Source organism: Lynx rufus, unplaced genomic scaffold (assembly GCF_022079265.1).
Source record: "Lynx rufus isolate CCGP_SWC_20201006 ecotype Redwood Valley unplaced genomic scaffold, mLynRuf1.p SCAF_8, whole genome shotgun sequence".
Taxonomy (NCBI): domain Eukaryota; kingdom Metazoa; phylum Chordata; class Mammalia; order Carnivora; family Felidae; genus Lynx; species Lynx rufus.
In genome coordinates this window covers 63,787,500-63,803,260 of record NW_025814896.1, presented here as the reverse complement: position 1 = coordinate 63,803,260, position 15,761 = coordinate 63,787,500, and the positions used below count along the sequence as shown (strand labels likewise).

Here is a 15,761-nt window from a genome sequence, read left to right as displayed (position 1 = left end):
CAAAGCACTAGAAGGAAGGGTACCCTGTATCCAAGTGCTACGGTGAACATTTGTGTCTTGTTTTGGATTTATTTGCTCATAGATGTTGCCCTATAAGTACGTTTTTGTTTCTTGACTATCATTGGGCCTAAAAATGTTTATAGAGCATACAATGAAGATTTTGGATGGATGTTGATTATAAATATGCCTTCAGAATCACTGTGACTATGTATGATATGGGTAAAATTAAGTTCAACAGGTAAAATTATGGTATAGAGCAAGTGTGGCTCTCATCTCCTCCCCCCACACTCTGTCCAGGTCCATGTAACTCTTCATTGTAGGACCCACCTTCCCACGTAAGTGCCCAAGAGAAGCCCGAGTCTTGGTTCACTGGAATATGGATGAATCTCACCTCACGTTAAATATCTGTGTGTGGATTTTACCTTAATTTGGAGTTTAAAGTGATTCCTATTGCAATAAAATCCCTTTCTTCTTCCAGGAAAAAGAAAATAGGGGAAAAATGTAAAAGGAGACACCATTTCTACAGGAACTGGTTAGCAGAGAAGCTTCTCCACGCTGTTATTCCTGCTTCTCACTTCCCTTCCCTCAGTCCCCACATCTCTAGAGCCTTTGATCCCCAAGAATCAGGCCAGAGATTCCGCACTGGGGAAGTCCAAATTCCGTGGCAGCTATGGGGTAGGTGGATAGGTGAAATATGTTCTTGGCAACCCAGGAACACTTAAAGTCCTTGTCTAGAGAAATATGATTATCCATGTGGCTAATTCTTCAGGATTATACTACAGTACAATTATGGTTTAAGTGTATTGTTCTAGGATCCTGGCCACCATGTATTTTTTCCTTTGGAAAAAATTTTCAGATAGTCAACTTATAAACACATTTTCAGAAGAAAGACTCTTTATAAGTTGTGACTAACTTTTCCTGTAAACTGAAAGTTAAATTCATTTCCAAGCTATGACACTATTTGACTTTAAGGACACACACACATAAAAACAAACAAACAAACAAACAAACAAAACCCAGAACATTTACAATAAATGTTTAAAACACAGCCCATCAATTAGCTTGAAATAAGCTACTTATGGAGCTTATTATGAAATCACAGGAGAACCCCACAATTTATACATATTGTATATGTGTCAATATACATACGTACATCTTAAAGTTACAATTTGCCAAAACAGCTTCCTTTTATACGGATAAAACAAAGCAACACTGAAGACAAAGCGTGAATGCAAGAGAAGGAGGTAATAACTACCATTTTCACTAGTAGTACACCTCAGCTTTGACAATGAAAACATTAGGTATTTCTCGAAGAGTATTCAAAAGATAATGCTCAAAATGGGTTTTGTAAATCATTTATTATGATTGAAAGGGAAGAAAATGATAGGAGACAAATATGACAATTAAACATGTAACGTTATTCTCTTGTAACCAATCATAATAACATACTTTGAATTTTTTAAATGGCTATATAAGTAATTTCCCAGAAAATAAAATTTTCACATCATCAGTTACAGAAAATTGATTTCTTTCCATCAAAATATTTTATCTCTGTTCTATCAAAAATAAATGCCACCATTTAAGCTAAGCCTTCACTACTTGTTCAAATGAGAAGATTTGGAGTGGGGTGTGCTTCCCCGATGGTGAAGTAGGTATTGCCTGGGAATAAAGTCCTCACACAGATGTAAGCTCTGCCAAGCCTCTCTGGCTTACCAACTAGTGATTACTGAACAGTTTCCTGGGAACTAAGAAACTCTATTGGATGCCAGCCAAAAGACTCCTGAGAATCATCGCAAATTGGTAACTCGTTTATTCTCAAAAATCAACTTGCTTATGCAGAGAGTGGCTGTGGCTCAAAAGATTCGGGGAAATAGTAAATGGAAATCTATTTCTATGGGGTTTTTTGACCTTCTTTTTGTCATTCCCAATAAAGCAAAAATCTTAGCTGAGCAGTGTATTTCTTGGCTCTGCCCTTTCGAAGGACGCTAATACGAGATGGAATATTTTCAAAAGTCTTAGTGTGACAACAGTATATTGCCATAGGGAGAAAGCAGCAAAGAGGAAACTATGAAGGCTCTGCCAACAAATTAAATCAGCAGCTAACATTTTTTTTTTCAAATTGGTTAAAAAAAACAAATACCACACACAAAGTGATAAATACATGTCCAAAAAATAAATACAAATATTCTCCACATAAATAAAATTAAGTATACTCATGATTACTATTGCAATTAAACAGTTTTATAATATAATTTTCATGTCTTATCACAGTTTCATTTTTATCATGAATACTAATTACTTTGTTTTGGCACATACTGGAACGAACTGACCACTCATGTATTCCAGCAAAGTAACACATTTCTAGACTCTCTCAACTAAAAGTTTACCTCCTTTGACAGAAGAATTCTTTCTCTTTTCTTTTAAAATATACTTTGGGGACATTTATACTAAAACCATAATTAAAAATGACTATACGAGGGCAAAGTTTTAAGCATCTGTTTGTTTTCAAAGATGTTATTTAACAAAATGAGGTCAAGATGACCCAGCACCAAATGCAAGGAAATGTGGGCAATATTCCAGTGAACTCGGGCCATCCAGTAATAGCCAAGGAATGTGAGGAGTCACTGTCTCGTTTTAAACTTTACACTCCAGTGATCCGAAAAGGTGACAGGCTGCACTTTCTAATACCACACAGGAGGCTCTGGTTACCTAACTCTTGTTTCTCGCGGTGATTCCTTGTGCCACAAGCACTGTGCCGGCTCTAAAACTGTGCCACTAAACAGCACCCTGCAGCTGTTGCTGACACTGTACATGTCCTTCCGAACACCATATCGTTCATTAAAAGCACACTTAATCACAGCACTTAATTTTTTGGCAGTGAGCGCTTCCAAATAATTAACTGGTTTGCCAAATGGGAGTTTGGTAGCTCCCTTTGCCAGAATATTTTTTTCAAGAGACAACACAATGCCACACTGCATGATGTGTCTGATGGCAAGGGACAAAGGAGGTGGAAAAAATGATGAATTCTAACCCATTTAATCTACGAGAATATCAGCACGTGGGCGAATTTTGTGCTTATGGTTCATTAGTCATGTTCATTTGAATATTTAAGGATCAAGTGAAAGAGAGAAACGCCCACATTTTTGAAGTTTGGAAAACCAGTGTGGGCGCAACACTGCCAGTGTGTCAACGCACTTATCTGCAGCTGATGCAGCCATTGGCTGGAGGACGGGAGTGAGGGTTCAGGCTCCCGAGCTTTCAGAGCAGAGTGGGGCCTTTGGTCGGTCTGCTGCTTGACAGCAGGGGCTGGCCTCCCGCTGCCCTGGCTTCCGGCCCCCGGGTCTGGGCTGAGAGCAGAGCCGGAGCAGAGAGGTGGTGAAAGGCTGCCTTTTGCTGATGGAAGTTGTTTATGTAACTGGCGATCAAAAGAGTGATTTCAAGAATCTAAAGCAAGAAAAATAGACTCGTTAATGCTCCGGAGAAGTTCAAATCACTTTCAAAAGAGGAAAGGGCTGGTGGTCTCCATATGTGCAAGTGCCCAGGCTAGCAGAATCCCCTCCTCTCCAGATCCGTGAAGTACTTACATGTTCAGCACCATCAAGGCACTGACATGTTCTCCTGCTGCTTAAACCGGTGGAAGAGTGGATCTTAACAATCAAATGTAGCGGCAATGTTTTGTGACGGTAAAAAATGTGACAGTAGCACAGGCTGCCAATTATGTGTGCGTATGTGAATCAAGAACCTCAGTGCATAATATCAACTTTTTATTGAGACTAGGTGAAGTCCTGAGTATGTCTCAATCTTCTGCACTTACTGGCCTTTGCTTCAGTGTCTGCTATTGAAAAAAAGGTGTCAGATTCTAAAAAAGTAGTCTCTTTTGGTTGATAATATTAAGACAATTTTAAAGTTTTAGGGAACTCGATGCTTCATTCTTTTACAAAAACTGGAATTACATACTAAAATGTAGCCCTTGTATTTATTGTTTTTACTTATCGACGTTAAAACTACAAAGGACAAGTAAAGTCTTAATTATAAAACCTCGCTCTTCCCACTAATGAGTCTGTAACTTGAATTACCCCAAGTAAATAAGATAATGTGTAAAAGGTACCTGACAACAACTTATATCAAGACCACTTATTTTGAACCTTCTGTATACCAGGCATTGGGCTAAGGCATTTTAACAATTCCATCATTTAATTCTTAAGCCAAAAAAAATAGGTAGCCTCCTATAATTTTTTAGAGGAGGAAACCAAAGCTTAGCAAGATGAGGTAAGCCAGAATTTAGACCTAGGATTGTCTGATTGTAAGTAAGTCTGTTTTCCCATCTGCAACCTACTTTTTGCACAATAAATGTGTTAGCATGAAAAAACTAGTATAAAAAAAGCTGGTAGAAAGGCTTCTACTCACCTTGGGTTTTGCCATGGCAAAAAGTAATTTCTCTGTTGGTTTGTCCTTTGAATGTGTATTGTTAATGACTATCATAAAATCATCTTGATGACCTCCAAAGGTCATTAGACTCTTGTACACATAGCTGATTATTAACCTCTTCAAAGAGAAGAAAAAGTTAATATCTTATATACTCTTTACTTTCAAAGAAAGATGAGAAATGATTAATAGCATATATTTCCATTAAAATGCTGATATCAATGAAACTAACTTAACATTATATGTTAACTATACTTCACTAAAAAAGAAAAATGCTGGTATTAATTACATATAATACAAAAAATTATTTTCTAAAAGAAAATCTGTTATGATTTAAAATAGTAATGTACTAATTTTATGGAGGCATCATTTACGTTTATAATTAAAATATAGTTTGATTCTGAAGCTAATAACTCACTGCAGACAAAACAGAAAATACAAAAAGAAAATCAAAAGCACCTATATTCCAGTATCCAGTAGAAGAACACGGTTAATACCTTTGTAAATGTCCTTCAAGATCTCTCTCTATACATATTAGGTTGAACCATGTGAAACTGATACTTTTTTTTTTGAAACTGATACTTTCTAAGGTAAAAAATGGTCGGTCAAATATCGGCAAAACTATATGGTTCACCCTGATATATAGATTTTGATATATATAAACAGAAATAGTATGGTGCATATTGTTCAAGATTCTGCTTCTTTTTAAATTTAACAGCAAGTTATAAATATCTTCCCATGACAACAAATATACTTGTATAACATTATTTGAAATGATTTGATAGATAATCCTTTATTTAACCAATCTCTTATTGCAGGAAATTTAAATCATTTTTTATTTGTTACTATCTTGAACAATACTTCAATGCGTATATTCTGACATGTTTCATAATACACATATCTAATTATTTCTTTAGTTGTAAATCTCAATTAGAGGAATTGTTACTTCAAAAAAATAAGGACAATTTTGAGAATATTTCCAAATTCTCCTGGGGAAAAGTTATATCCAGTTATATTCCCAGCACTGTAGTCTTGCTAACACTAGATATCACCATTCTTTTATTTATTTTTTATTTTTTTGAAGAAAGAGAGAGAGCAGGGGAGGGGCAGAAAGAGAGGAGGAGAGAGAGAGAATCCCAAGCAGGCTCCATGCTGTCAGTGCAGAGCCCAACTCCAGGCTCGATCTCATGAACCATGAGATCATGACCTGAGCCGAAACCAAGAGTTGGGCACTTAACCGACTGAGCCACCCAGGTGCCCCTACATTAATGTTATCTTAAAGATTCTCATTTACACAGGAAGCAATCTTCCTAACACTACAAATGAATAGTTGTTTTATGAATACAACCATGGTTGCAATTTAGTCATGGTATTTAGTATTTTCCTCATATGCAATTCAAAACCTGTCCAATCTTGTTTTAAAAGATTAAATAACAATCACAGTTGTATTTGTAAAAATGACTATTCATGATAGTATTAGGAAGAATGTTATGGGGGCACTTGGGTGGCTCAGTTGTTTAAGCATCAGACTGTGGCTCAGGTACTGATCTAACGGTTCATGGGTTTGAGCCCTGTGCTGACAGCTCAGAGCCTGGCGCCTGCTCTGGATTCTGTGTCTCCCTCTCTCTGCCCCTACCCCCATTCATACTTTGTCCCTCTCTGTCTCTGAAAAAAGTAAACGTTCAAAAAAATTTTTTTAGAAAGGAAGGATGTTATCTGTGTATAAGAAAAAGCATATGAAGAGATCATTACCTTCTATGTATGTACATTGAGCAATGCAAACAGTTGACTCAACGTGCAACTTAATCTTACCATGGAATTGTATTCTAAGACGCTTAAGCCATCCTCGTGGATAGCCAGCCACATGACAGTACTTCCGAGTGGTGATGGAGTTATGGGCTGTGAAGAGATGAAAACATAATAAACGCTAACCAAATCACAGAAATAGTTTTAGTCACAATGTAGTGCAACATTTGCAACAACAACAGCAACTTATTTTTATTAAAAATATCTCCTGAAGGAGAAAAAAGAGAACACGAAACCTACAGGGGGAAAAAATCTCTCCTGGGGCAGAGGCGGTGGCATGTAATGGAAAGAGCAGTGAATCTGACAGCAGGGGACCTGGGTCTGCGTTCTCAATCTGCCATTTATTAGCTGTACAATTGGAAATGCTACTGAATCTCTCTGAGGCTCAATTTCCTCATCTTTAACATGGAACAACAGTGTTTACATCTTATTTTTCTTTTGTGTTAAGAGGCTAAGAGTTAATAAGCTTGTTGGTTTTCTATGAGGACCAAAATCCTAATGAAACAAAATACATGTGTGTTTCTAAGGTGTGTAAATGCATACTTTTTCTGAAAGTTTATTGAATCTGACACTCAAATGACTCATAATGATAGAATAAAAAGAAAAGATGAAACTGTGTGATGAATGGTAATGAGAAATACCAAATTTTCCACTAAATTCCTTATTGTAAAAAACAATGAAATTATATTAATAAAAAGAATCTCTCACCACTAAACCCCAATTAAAACCCATGAATGTTTTCGAGCATTCCACAATGATTGCTCAACAATAAGTGAATTTAACAATGACTAAAATTCTAACAAAAACTTAACTACTTTTCCTAAACCTTATGAAAGTATGCTGAGGCCATAGATAAGCAACTGGGATGAATCTGTAGTATTTATACATATACTATATTTGTATAAGGTAAAAGTTATCAGAATCTCATGTATAAGAACCCCTGGGTTACTATCTACTGAGAGTCTGTTTGCTAAGGCTAGGCAAGCATTAAAAGGATGCTGGGGTGCCTGGGGGGCTCAGTCAGTGAAGTGTCCGACTCTTGATTTCAGCTCAGGTCATGATCCCAGGGATTGAACCCTGCATCGGGCTCCAGGCTGTGTGAGCCTCCTTGGCATTCTCTCTCTTTCCCTCTGCCCCTCCCCGTGCTCATGTTCTCTCTCTCTTTTTTTAAACAATTTAAAAAAATATATATGTATGTGTGTATACACACACACACACACACACACACACACACACACATATATATATATGATGCCATTTAACCTAAGCCATTGAACCCCCCAGTCCTTTGACAAACAAAATGTTGTTTTTATTGTCCTTTGGTCAAACAAAATATGGCATATACATGCAATGGAATATTATTCAGTTTTTAAAAAGAAGGAAATTTGGATACACGTTACAACACTGGATGAACCTTGAAGACATTCTGCATAGAAAAATAAGCCAATCACGAGGATGTAGAGAAAGAGGAACCCTTCTGCACTGTTGGGGGGAAAGTAAACTGGTGCAGCCACTCTGCAAAACAGTGTGGAGGTTCCTCAAAAAGTTAAAAATAGAACTACACTACAACCCAGCAACTGCACTAGTAGGTATTTATCCAAAGGATACAAAAATGCTGATTCGGAGGGACACTTGCACCCCAATGTTTATAGCAGCACTGTTGACAATAGCCAAATTATGGAAAGAGCCCAAATGTCCATCGACTGATGAATGGATAAAGAAGATGTGGTATGCATATAAAATGGAATACTACTCAGCGATTAAAAAGAATGAAATCTTGCCATTTGCAACAACATGGATGGAACTAGAGGGTATTATGCTAAGCGAAATTAGTCGGTCAGAGAAAGACAAATATCATATGATTTCACTCATATGTGGAATTTAAGATGAAAACAGATGAACATAGGGAAGAGAAGCAAAAATAATATAAAAAACAGACAGGGAGACAAACCGTAAGATACTCTTAAATACAGAGAACAAACTGAGGGTTTCTGGAGGGGTTGTGGGTGGGGGGATGGGCTAAATCAGCAAGGGGCATTAGGGAGGGCACTTGTTGGGATGAGCACTGAGTATCATATGTAAGTGATGAATCACTAAATTCTATTCCTGAAATTATTATTACACTATATGTTAACTAACTTGGATTTAAATGAAAAATAATAATAATTTAACAAAAGAAAAAAAGAAAAAAAGAAAAAGAAGCCAATCACAAAAGGACAAATAGTGTATGATTCCTCTTACATGAGGTTTTTAGAGCAGTCAAATACACAGAACAGGAAGCAGAATGGCGGATATCAGGGCCCCGGGAGAAGGGAGAATAAGGAGTACGGAGGTTTAATCTGGGAAGATGAAAAAGTTGTGGAGATGGATGGTGGTGAGGGGAGCATGATAATGTGAATGTGCTTAATGCCACAGAAACGTACACTTAAAAACGGCTAAAATAGGGAAAAAAGTTAAAACGGTGTATTTGATAGTATATATACTTACAGCCCCCGATGGATGCTATTAAGCAAAGGAGGTGTCTGCATAGAATAAAGAAAGAAGAGTAAAGAAAAGATGCCAGTCATGCAACAAGCAAATGCTACATCATTATTTAATAATATTTCTGTGCTAAAAAAGCACAGAGCATATAATCAAAGAAGAATATTTAGTATTCCTTCCGATGCTGAAATCAGAGTTAAAATTCAGTGTAAAATGCTACTCTACAGTTCAAATCTAGTCCTTACATTTGTAAAAAACATGTTCAACTCCTTGCAAATATATTCATTTCACAGATGTTTTAAGCATAATGACAGCACCCACTTACTCATTAGTATACAGCTTTCAGTACCAGGAGCAGTAGAATTTCTTACCGCACAATGATACTGTCACTCATGGAATTAGAATGAGAAGATACCCTAGATTTTACTTTTCTAGTCTGAGTTGTCACTTACAGATGATAAAAATGAGGTTCAGAGAGGCTAACTGACTTGCCCAAAGTGGCACAGCTATTCGGCAAAAATGTATTACGTGGTATCTATATGCAAAGAATAACGGTGTGCACAAGATGAGGATTTTAGGATCAGTGAGTCTACACCCTCAAGATGCCTACAACTTATTAATGACGACAGACCAAACACATGCACACATATAACACAAAACAAGGAGTATTTTAGGAGCCTGAGAGACTATAAAGTGACACGGTTCCACAGAAAGAAGAGTTCAAAAAGTACAGTTCTTCTCTTGGGGATTGGGCTGGCCACCTGCTGGCAGGGCTCACCTCTCCTTCCTCAGTATTCCCACAGCGCCCTGTCCCTGTCACTCTTAACCATGTTCACTCTACAGTGCTTGTTTGCGGGCCTGTTGCAACACTGGATTGTGGGGTCCCGGAAGTTTGGGTACAACCCATCTGAAACCATGGGCTTATGTATCTCTAGATACATAATGTTTGCAAACAGAAGTCACTAGACATTAAATAAACAAGCAAACGAGTGAGAGAGTAAATGATAAATGGGTGAGAGGATGCATGGATGCGGACAAGAAAGTGGAGTTCAGCTGCTGCCTTCAGTCTAGTGATGAGCCCGCAGAATGCAGGTGACTTAAGGTTGGCGGCAAGACGGAGAAGCTGGTAACACTCCTGCCCTTTCCTTAGTGTCCCTTCATGGTTTTCTTTTCTTTTCTTTTTACATTTATTTTTAAAAAAAAATTTTTTTTTTTAACGTTTATTTATTTTTGGGACAGAGAGAGACAGAGCATGAACGGGGGAGGGGCAGAGAGAGAGGGAGACACAGAATCGGAAACAGGCTCCAGGCTCGGAGCCATCAGCCCAGAGCCCGACGCGGGGCTCGAACTCCCAGACCGCGAGATCGTGACCTGGCTGAAGTCGGACGCTTAACCGACTGTGCCACCCAGGCGCCCCATCTTTTTACATTTATTTTAGAGAGGGAGGGTGTGAGCGGGGGAGAGGGGCAGAGGGAGAGAGACAGAGAATCTTAAGCAGGCTCCACGCTCAACTTGGAGCCCAATGCAGGACTCGATCCCACAACCCTGAGATCATGACCTGAGCTGAAATCAAGAGTCAGATGCTCAACAGACTGAGCAGCCCAGGCATCCGCCTTATTTTCTTTTTAAAAGCCAGATATACTAAACTTGGGGTCACCGTGGTCACTGTTTTACTTCAGTGAACTGCACAGGGGCAACTATACAGGTGAACGTTTCTATTCCACATCTCCCTCCCATCCTTTCTTACTTTTGCAAGAAATAACTTGGCACCAAAGAATGGCCACTTCCTGGCAACTGTCAAATAAATGCGCACACAATCAGCAGCACTGTGTCCCCGGAGGGCCATCCATCTGGTTGACAGTCGCTGGCAGAGCTGCCTAAGAAAAGAACAGAAACGAAAACGCAAAAGCAAAAACAAAAACATAAACAGTGTATCCTCCTCCCAAGGCAAAGCTCTCCTTGAGCCAATCCTAGGACAATTGGGGTACTGAGGTGTCACCCAGGAGGAGCTGTGATCTTGTGACTCCCATCTCACCACTGTCCACCCTTGTCCTTTTGGCACATTCCTCTCACTAAATTCTCATACTATTAGTGCTTTCAGCATGATCCAATTCCCCATCTCCCACCCCCATTGGGCAAAGTTTTTAAAGTCTGATGAGCTAACATCAAACCTTAGTGTAAATTAGTTTTAAAAGGTAATTTCTCATTGGAATGGCTTTCATTTTTAAAGAGAAGTACAAGACATTGAAACCAAAGAATGAATCCCTAATGGGGGAATTTTAGGTACTACCACCCCTGGCTTAGAGAGATGTTAGCTGCAGGGGAGATGCCTTAAATAAAATCACAATGGCAACTGCTTACTTCTACAGAGACAAGAGCCTGATCTTAAATGTTTCTATTTTGGAAAACTCATTGAATTGGATTTGCCTCTATTTTTAAATTGAATTACCCTTTCTTCATATAGTCTCTAAAACCAAAATTCCAAATTAGTTGAATTCAAACAAAAATTTATATTAAAAAAATCTTGTGTAGGCAGATAGTTTGTTTTTATTCTAATCTGTTTATAATAGAATACCCCAAGAGATACAACTTTTTGGTAAACACTTCATAACACTAAACACAGTACTGGCCATTTTTTTTTTTTCTTTTTATTAGTAGGGTTAATTTGGACAAGAATGAATAAGATCAAATGAAAAGTAGATCTTCTAACTTAAGGTAAACATCTTTTCTTTAAAACTTTAAACACGGATTTTCAAGTTTCTAGGCCCATCTTAAATGAGAAGATCAATAACCTCTTGGTAGTCAACAGTATTAAAAAAATCTTAAGAAAATGATCACGTATGATTTTCATCTTTAAAATTTGAACAGAAAAATATCACCAAGAGACCAGTGTGACTCTACCCTTAAAGAGTCACAAGTACTTCCTTACCTTAACTGTTCTTCAGAGGAGTCATCTCTATACCTTTTAGGATAAAATTTTTCTATGACTTGTTTTAGAGTTTGATTTGCTTTGCACTGATTAGGAACATGCCCTGCTGGAGTTGAAAAGGGTCTTTCAAAATCTCCAATCTCCACCTAATTGCAATCCAAAAAGAAAATAAAGGGTATTGAAGAGTTTTTTTTTTTTAATTAGTTTCATTGTTTCTGAACATTCTTTATAATATATAAATCTATTTGTCGTGATTGTGTGATTATGGAAATTACAACCATACATAAGTATTAATAAAATCTAAATTCCATTTGAATTCTAATTTAGAAAAAAATCTGTAATTCAAACATTTCAATTCCATTTCTACACCAACCACTCTGGGTTAATGTTGCCATCTAGTAGTATTTGCTAAGGGCCACTAATACTATTAGCTATAAGAGCATAGGATAATTTTTTGTTTTTAGGGTACTATTTTAGTTGCTAATAATAAAGCAAAATGGGAGCTAATAATAAAAGACAAAAGAGTTATAAAGCTATGAGAAATCTCAGAAAAGTATTATTTGTACTTAAGGGTCTCCACTGAATATGATGGGAGTAAGAATGACATTCTCATTACTGTCTTCCTAGATTTTCTGCATAAATGGTTCTGTATCCATCCACTTGCCCTATTATTCTGGGAATAGAGTCCTGTATTTCCCTTTCATCTTGAATGAAAGAATGTTCAATCCTTTCTCTATGAACAGGCTACACAGATGCTATTCTCTACCACCCACCCATCTCTCTAACCACTCATCCACCCATTCATTCGTCCAAACCTATATGGAGTCTCCATTATATGTCAGGCACATATTAAGTGAAGTGAGAAAAAACAAACAAACAAACAAACAAACAAAAAACAGCTGAGCACAGTTCCTACCCTCAAAGAGTTTACTGTCTAACAGAGGAGGCTGAAGTATAAACAAGTTGAGTATAAACAAGTTGTTTATATTTGTAACGACCCGTGTCAAGTGCCTTATATAGGGTACCAAAGAGGGCTCAAGGAGGGAAATGGAGTGGGGACATTCAGATGAATGTCCTACTGATCATTCACATCCTTACCTACAACACTCGCCAATAAACAGATGGAGGGTTCCATCCAGACTAGGCTGGGTCTCCATCTCAAGGGGTTGTTCTGCCTCCAGGTAAGCTGTTAGCACAACCAGCCTCTGAGATTCTGACCCCTGTGGCTTCTATTTTCTAGCTCTTAGTCTGATCCATTGCCATCTAAATTCCTTAGCTGAACCTTACACTTACAGTGTATTCTACCTTTCCAGGTTCTCTGACCAGTTTCTTAGTTGTTGGTTTCTTGGCTTGGCCCTGCTATTCAACTCTCATCCTCATTTCCTACCTCCTTCCCTAATTTCCCCACACTAAATATAAGCTGTCCATCTGTTCTTCAAACATACTGAAATCCTTCCCCCAGAGCAAGCTTTTTATTGTCTTCACCTATCACCAGACCATACTTGGCACAACTATCTGTGAAACCTAAGAGCAAGCTTCATCCCCCAAGGAGATGGCAGTTGGACAACCAACAGTCACAAAAATAGGCCATTCAAGGCAACGTTTTCTCTTAGGGAACCGTACAGTGGAATCTCCAAGGTCAGTGTCAGGAGGAGCACATAAATGTTTGCAGGATAACTGAAAATCAACTCAGAGAGTTCCCAATATGACTCACATCAACACGATGCCCTACCAGACACTATGCACAATGATTAACGATCAGCTCCAAGAATTTCCTAAGAAAGAGAGTATCAACAAGGGCCTAGAGATAGTCAAATCTTCAACAGAAAGAACTTTTCTTCTACAGATCTCAGATTAGTATATTTAATTTGTCTTCACAAAGACTACTCTGAGGAAAAGAGTTCGGAGATATTATTTAATTTTCCTTTCATAGATGGAGAAATTATACTTTTCAGTCAGTAACATGTTCAGAATTTTCTAGGTGTATGCATAGTCTTACCTCCCTACTCTTTCTTCAAATTCATCTAAAACATGTTAGAAGTATATCTCTCTCAAAGACATTATAATTTTTCTCAGAAAAACTTTCTGATAAAATTAAAAATTGAAAGAGGAAGACTAACTTAAATTTTAGTGAAAATGAGAGTGATTATTTAAAGAGATGCCTTTAGAGGACTAGAACCTAGAATGGCAAGGGATAGGAAATCATACCTAATCCTATAACCAAGAAAGTTTGTGACCTATTTGTCTTTTCCTTAGCTTTTCATTGCTTGCAAAATGAGAACCCTCAGTGCAGCAGGGATGCTTTAAAGTTTGGAGGACCAATGGAAACCAATTTGTCAATAAATTTCATATATATATAAAAAAAATAAAGTTTGGAGGACCATAAAATTGTTATAAAAAGTAAACTCAATTATTAACTATTCATTCATCCAATGGAGAATGGACTATGTGTAAGGCACTGTGCTAGGTACAAAGATGAATAGGGACAGCCCTTTCCCTCGGGGAGGCTACAGCCAGTGGTGCAAAGCAGAAACGAATAATAATAAACCTTTGAGGTAAAGACAGTACCGTGCAGGACATGACAAAAACCCCAAGAGGGACACTTAACCCACGCAGGCAGAATTCAGGAAGGCTTCCTGGAATTAGTGACATCTCAGATGAAAACTGAAGGATAAATTGAGGGGCACCTGGGTGGCTCAGTCAGTTAAGCATCTGACTCTTGGTTTTGGCTCAGGTCATAATATCGCAGTTATGGGTTCAAGCCCCATGTCAGGCTCTGTGCTGACAGCAAGGAGCCTCCTTGGGATTCTCTCTCTCTGCCCCTCCACCAATTGCTCTCTCTCAAAATCAATCAATCAATAAATATTTTAAAAAAGGATACATTGAAAGTAACAGGTGAAGGAATGGGGGTTGAGATGTTCCAGGCGGAGCGGACAAATAAGTACACAGAAGAGGTAAGAAAAAGTGAGCCATACGCAAGTCAGGGAATTGTGCAGGGAACCAAAGTTTCCATTTTGCTGGAGCATAAAGTTCAAAGCAGGGAATATTAACAGATGACGCTGGAGAGGCAGGCGGAGTGCAGCTCACAAATGCCCTGTGTAAACAAGGGAATGACAGCGAGATCCACCTGTCGGCTAGACCTCCACCCCAATTCCAGAGCTTCCAAACAAAGCACCACGGCTCAGCCTCCCAGCCGGGTCTTAAGAAAATGGCGGCCCCCACTTCCTGTCCCTCTTTCCGGACGTTGCTCTTGCCACCCAACCGCCATTCTGTGCGGAAGCACACGCAGCCACATGAAGAAGCCACGTGTAGGTGTTCCCACTGATGGCCCCAGCTCAAGTCCCAACTAACAGCCAGCGGCTGACGCCAGACATGTGAGTGAACTCTGCAGCGGCAGAGTCACAGCCAGCCTTCGAGCAAGGCCAGCTGCGGCCATATGCAGCAGAGACCAGCTGTCCTTACTCATCCCTGCCCAAACTATTATGTTAAGTGGCTGAGTCCTGCTGTCCTTACTCATCCCTGCCCAAACTACTATGTTAAGTGGCTGAGTCCTGCAGTCATTTCTTTATGTAGCAATAGCTAACTAGAACAATCTCTCTAGCATCTGGGTGGAGCACAGATTTGTAGGGGATCAGACCAGAGAAAGGCTCATGAGCTAGAAGCCTGCTGCAGGAGAGCAGGCTGGACGCGATGGTGGTCCGACACCCAGCAATGGTGACCAAAATGCAGACGAGTGAAGAGGAGAATGTATCTTAGAGTTACAATGGGCAGGATGTGGTGACTGGTGGGACCGAGTGAAAAGGAGGACAGTCGGTGATGATTCCTGGACTCGAAGCTTGCATGAGGAGACAGCAGCACAGTGAAGATACAGAAGGTGAAGGAAAAGGACAGAAGACAGTTTGGTTCCTGCCAGGCCGAATTTAAGGAGTGCATGAGAGAAGTGAACTGGAGAGAAAAGATTTGGGAACCCCTGGCACAGGTGGTAAATAAAGAGATGTCCTGGGATGGTGTGCACTGTGCAAGGACCACAGACTTTGGGACATCTAAGCCTTTGTCCCAATGACGTATCACAGAGTTGCCTTAACATTGTTCCTTAATTAAGCTGTGCAGAGACTCATTT

The 15,761-nt window shown here is 38.9% G+C and overlaps 1 protein-coding gene across 1 annotated transcript in view; it reads right to left on the bottom strand.

Moving 5' to 3' along the window:
* Positions 1-3,258: 3,258 nt before the first annotated feature.
* Positions 3,259-15,761, bottom strand: part of PLEKHH2 (pleckstrin homology, MyTH4 and FERM domain containing H2) — a 105,607-nt gene continuing 93,104 nt past the window's right edge. The window contains exons 25-29 of the mRNA XM_047069402.1: positions 11,642-11,787; positions 10,460-10,589; positions 6,238-6,324; positions 4,408-4,545; positions 3,259-3,444 (exon numbers count right to left, since the gene is read on the bottom strand). Of these exons, the coding sequence (XP_046925358.1) occupies positions 3,259-3,444; positions 4,408-4,545; positions 6,238-6,324; positions 10,460-10,589; positions 11,642-11,787 (687 nt within the window). The remainder of the gene's footprint in view (positions 3,445-4,407; positions 4,546-6,237; positions 6,325-10,459; positions 10,590-11,641; positions 11,788-15,761) is intronic.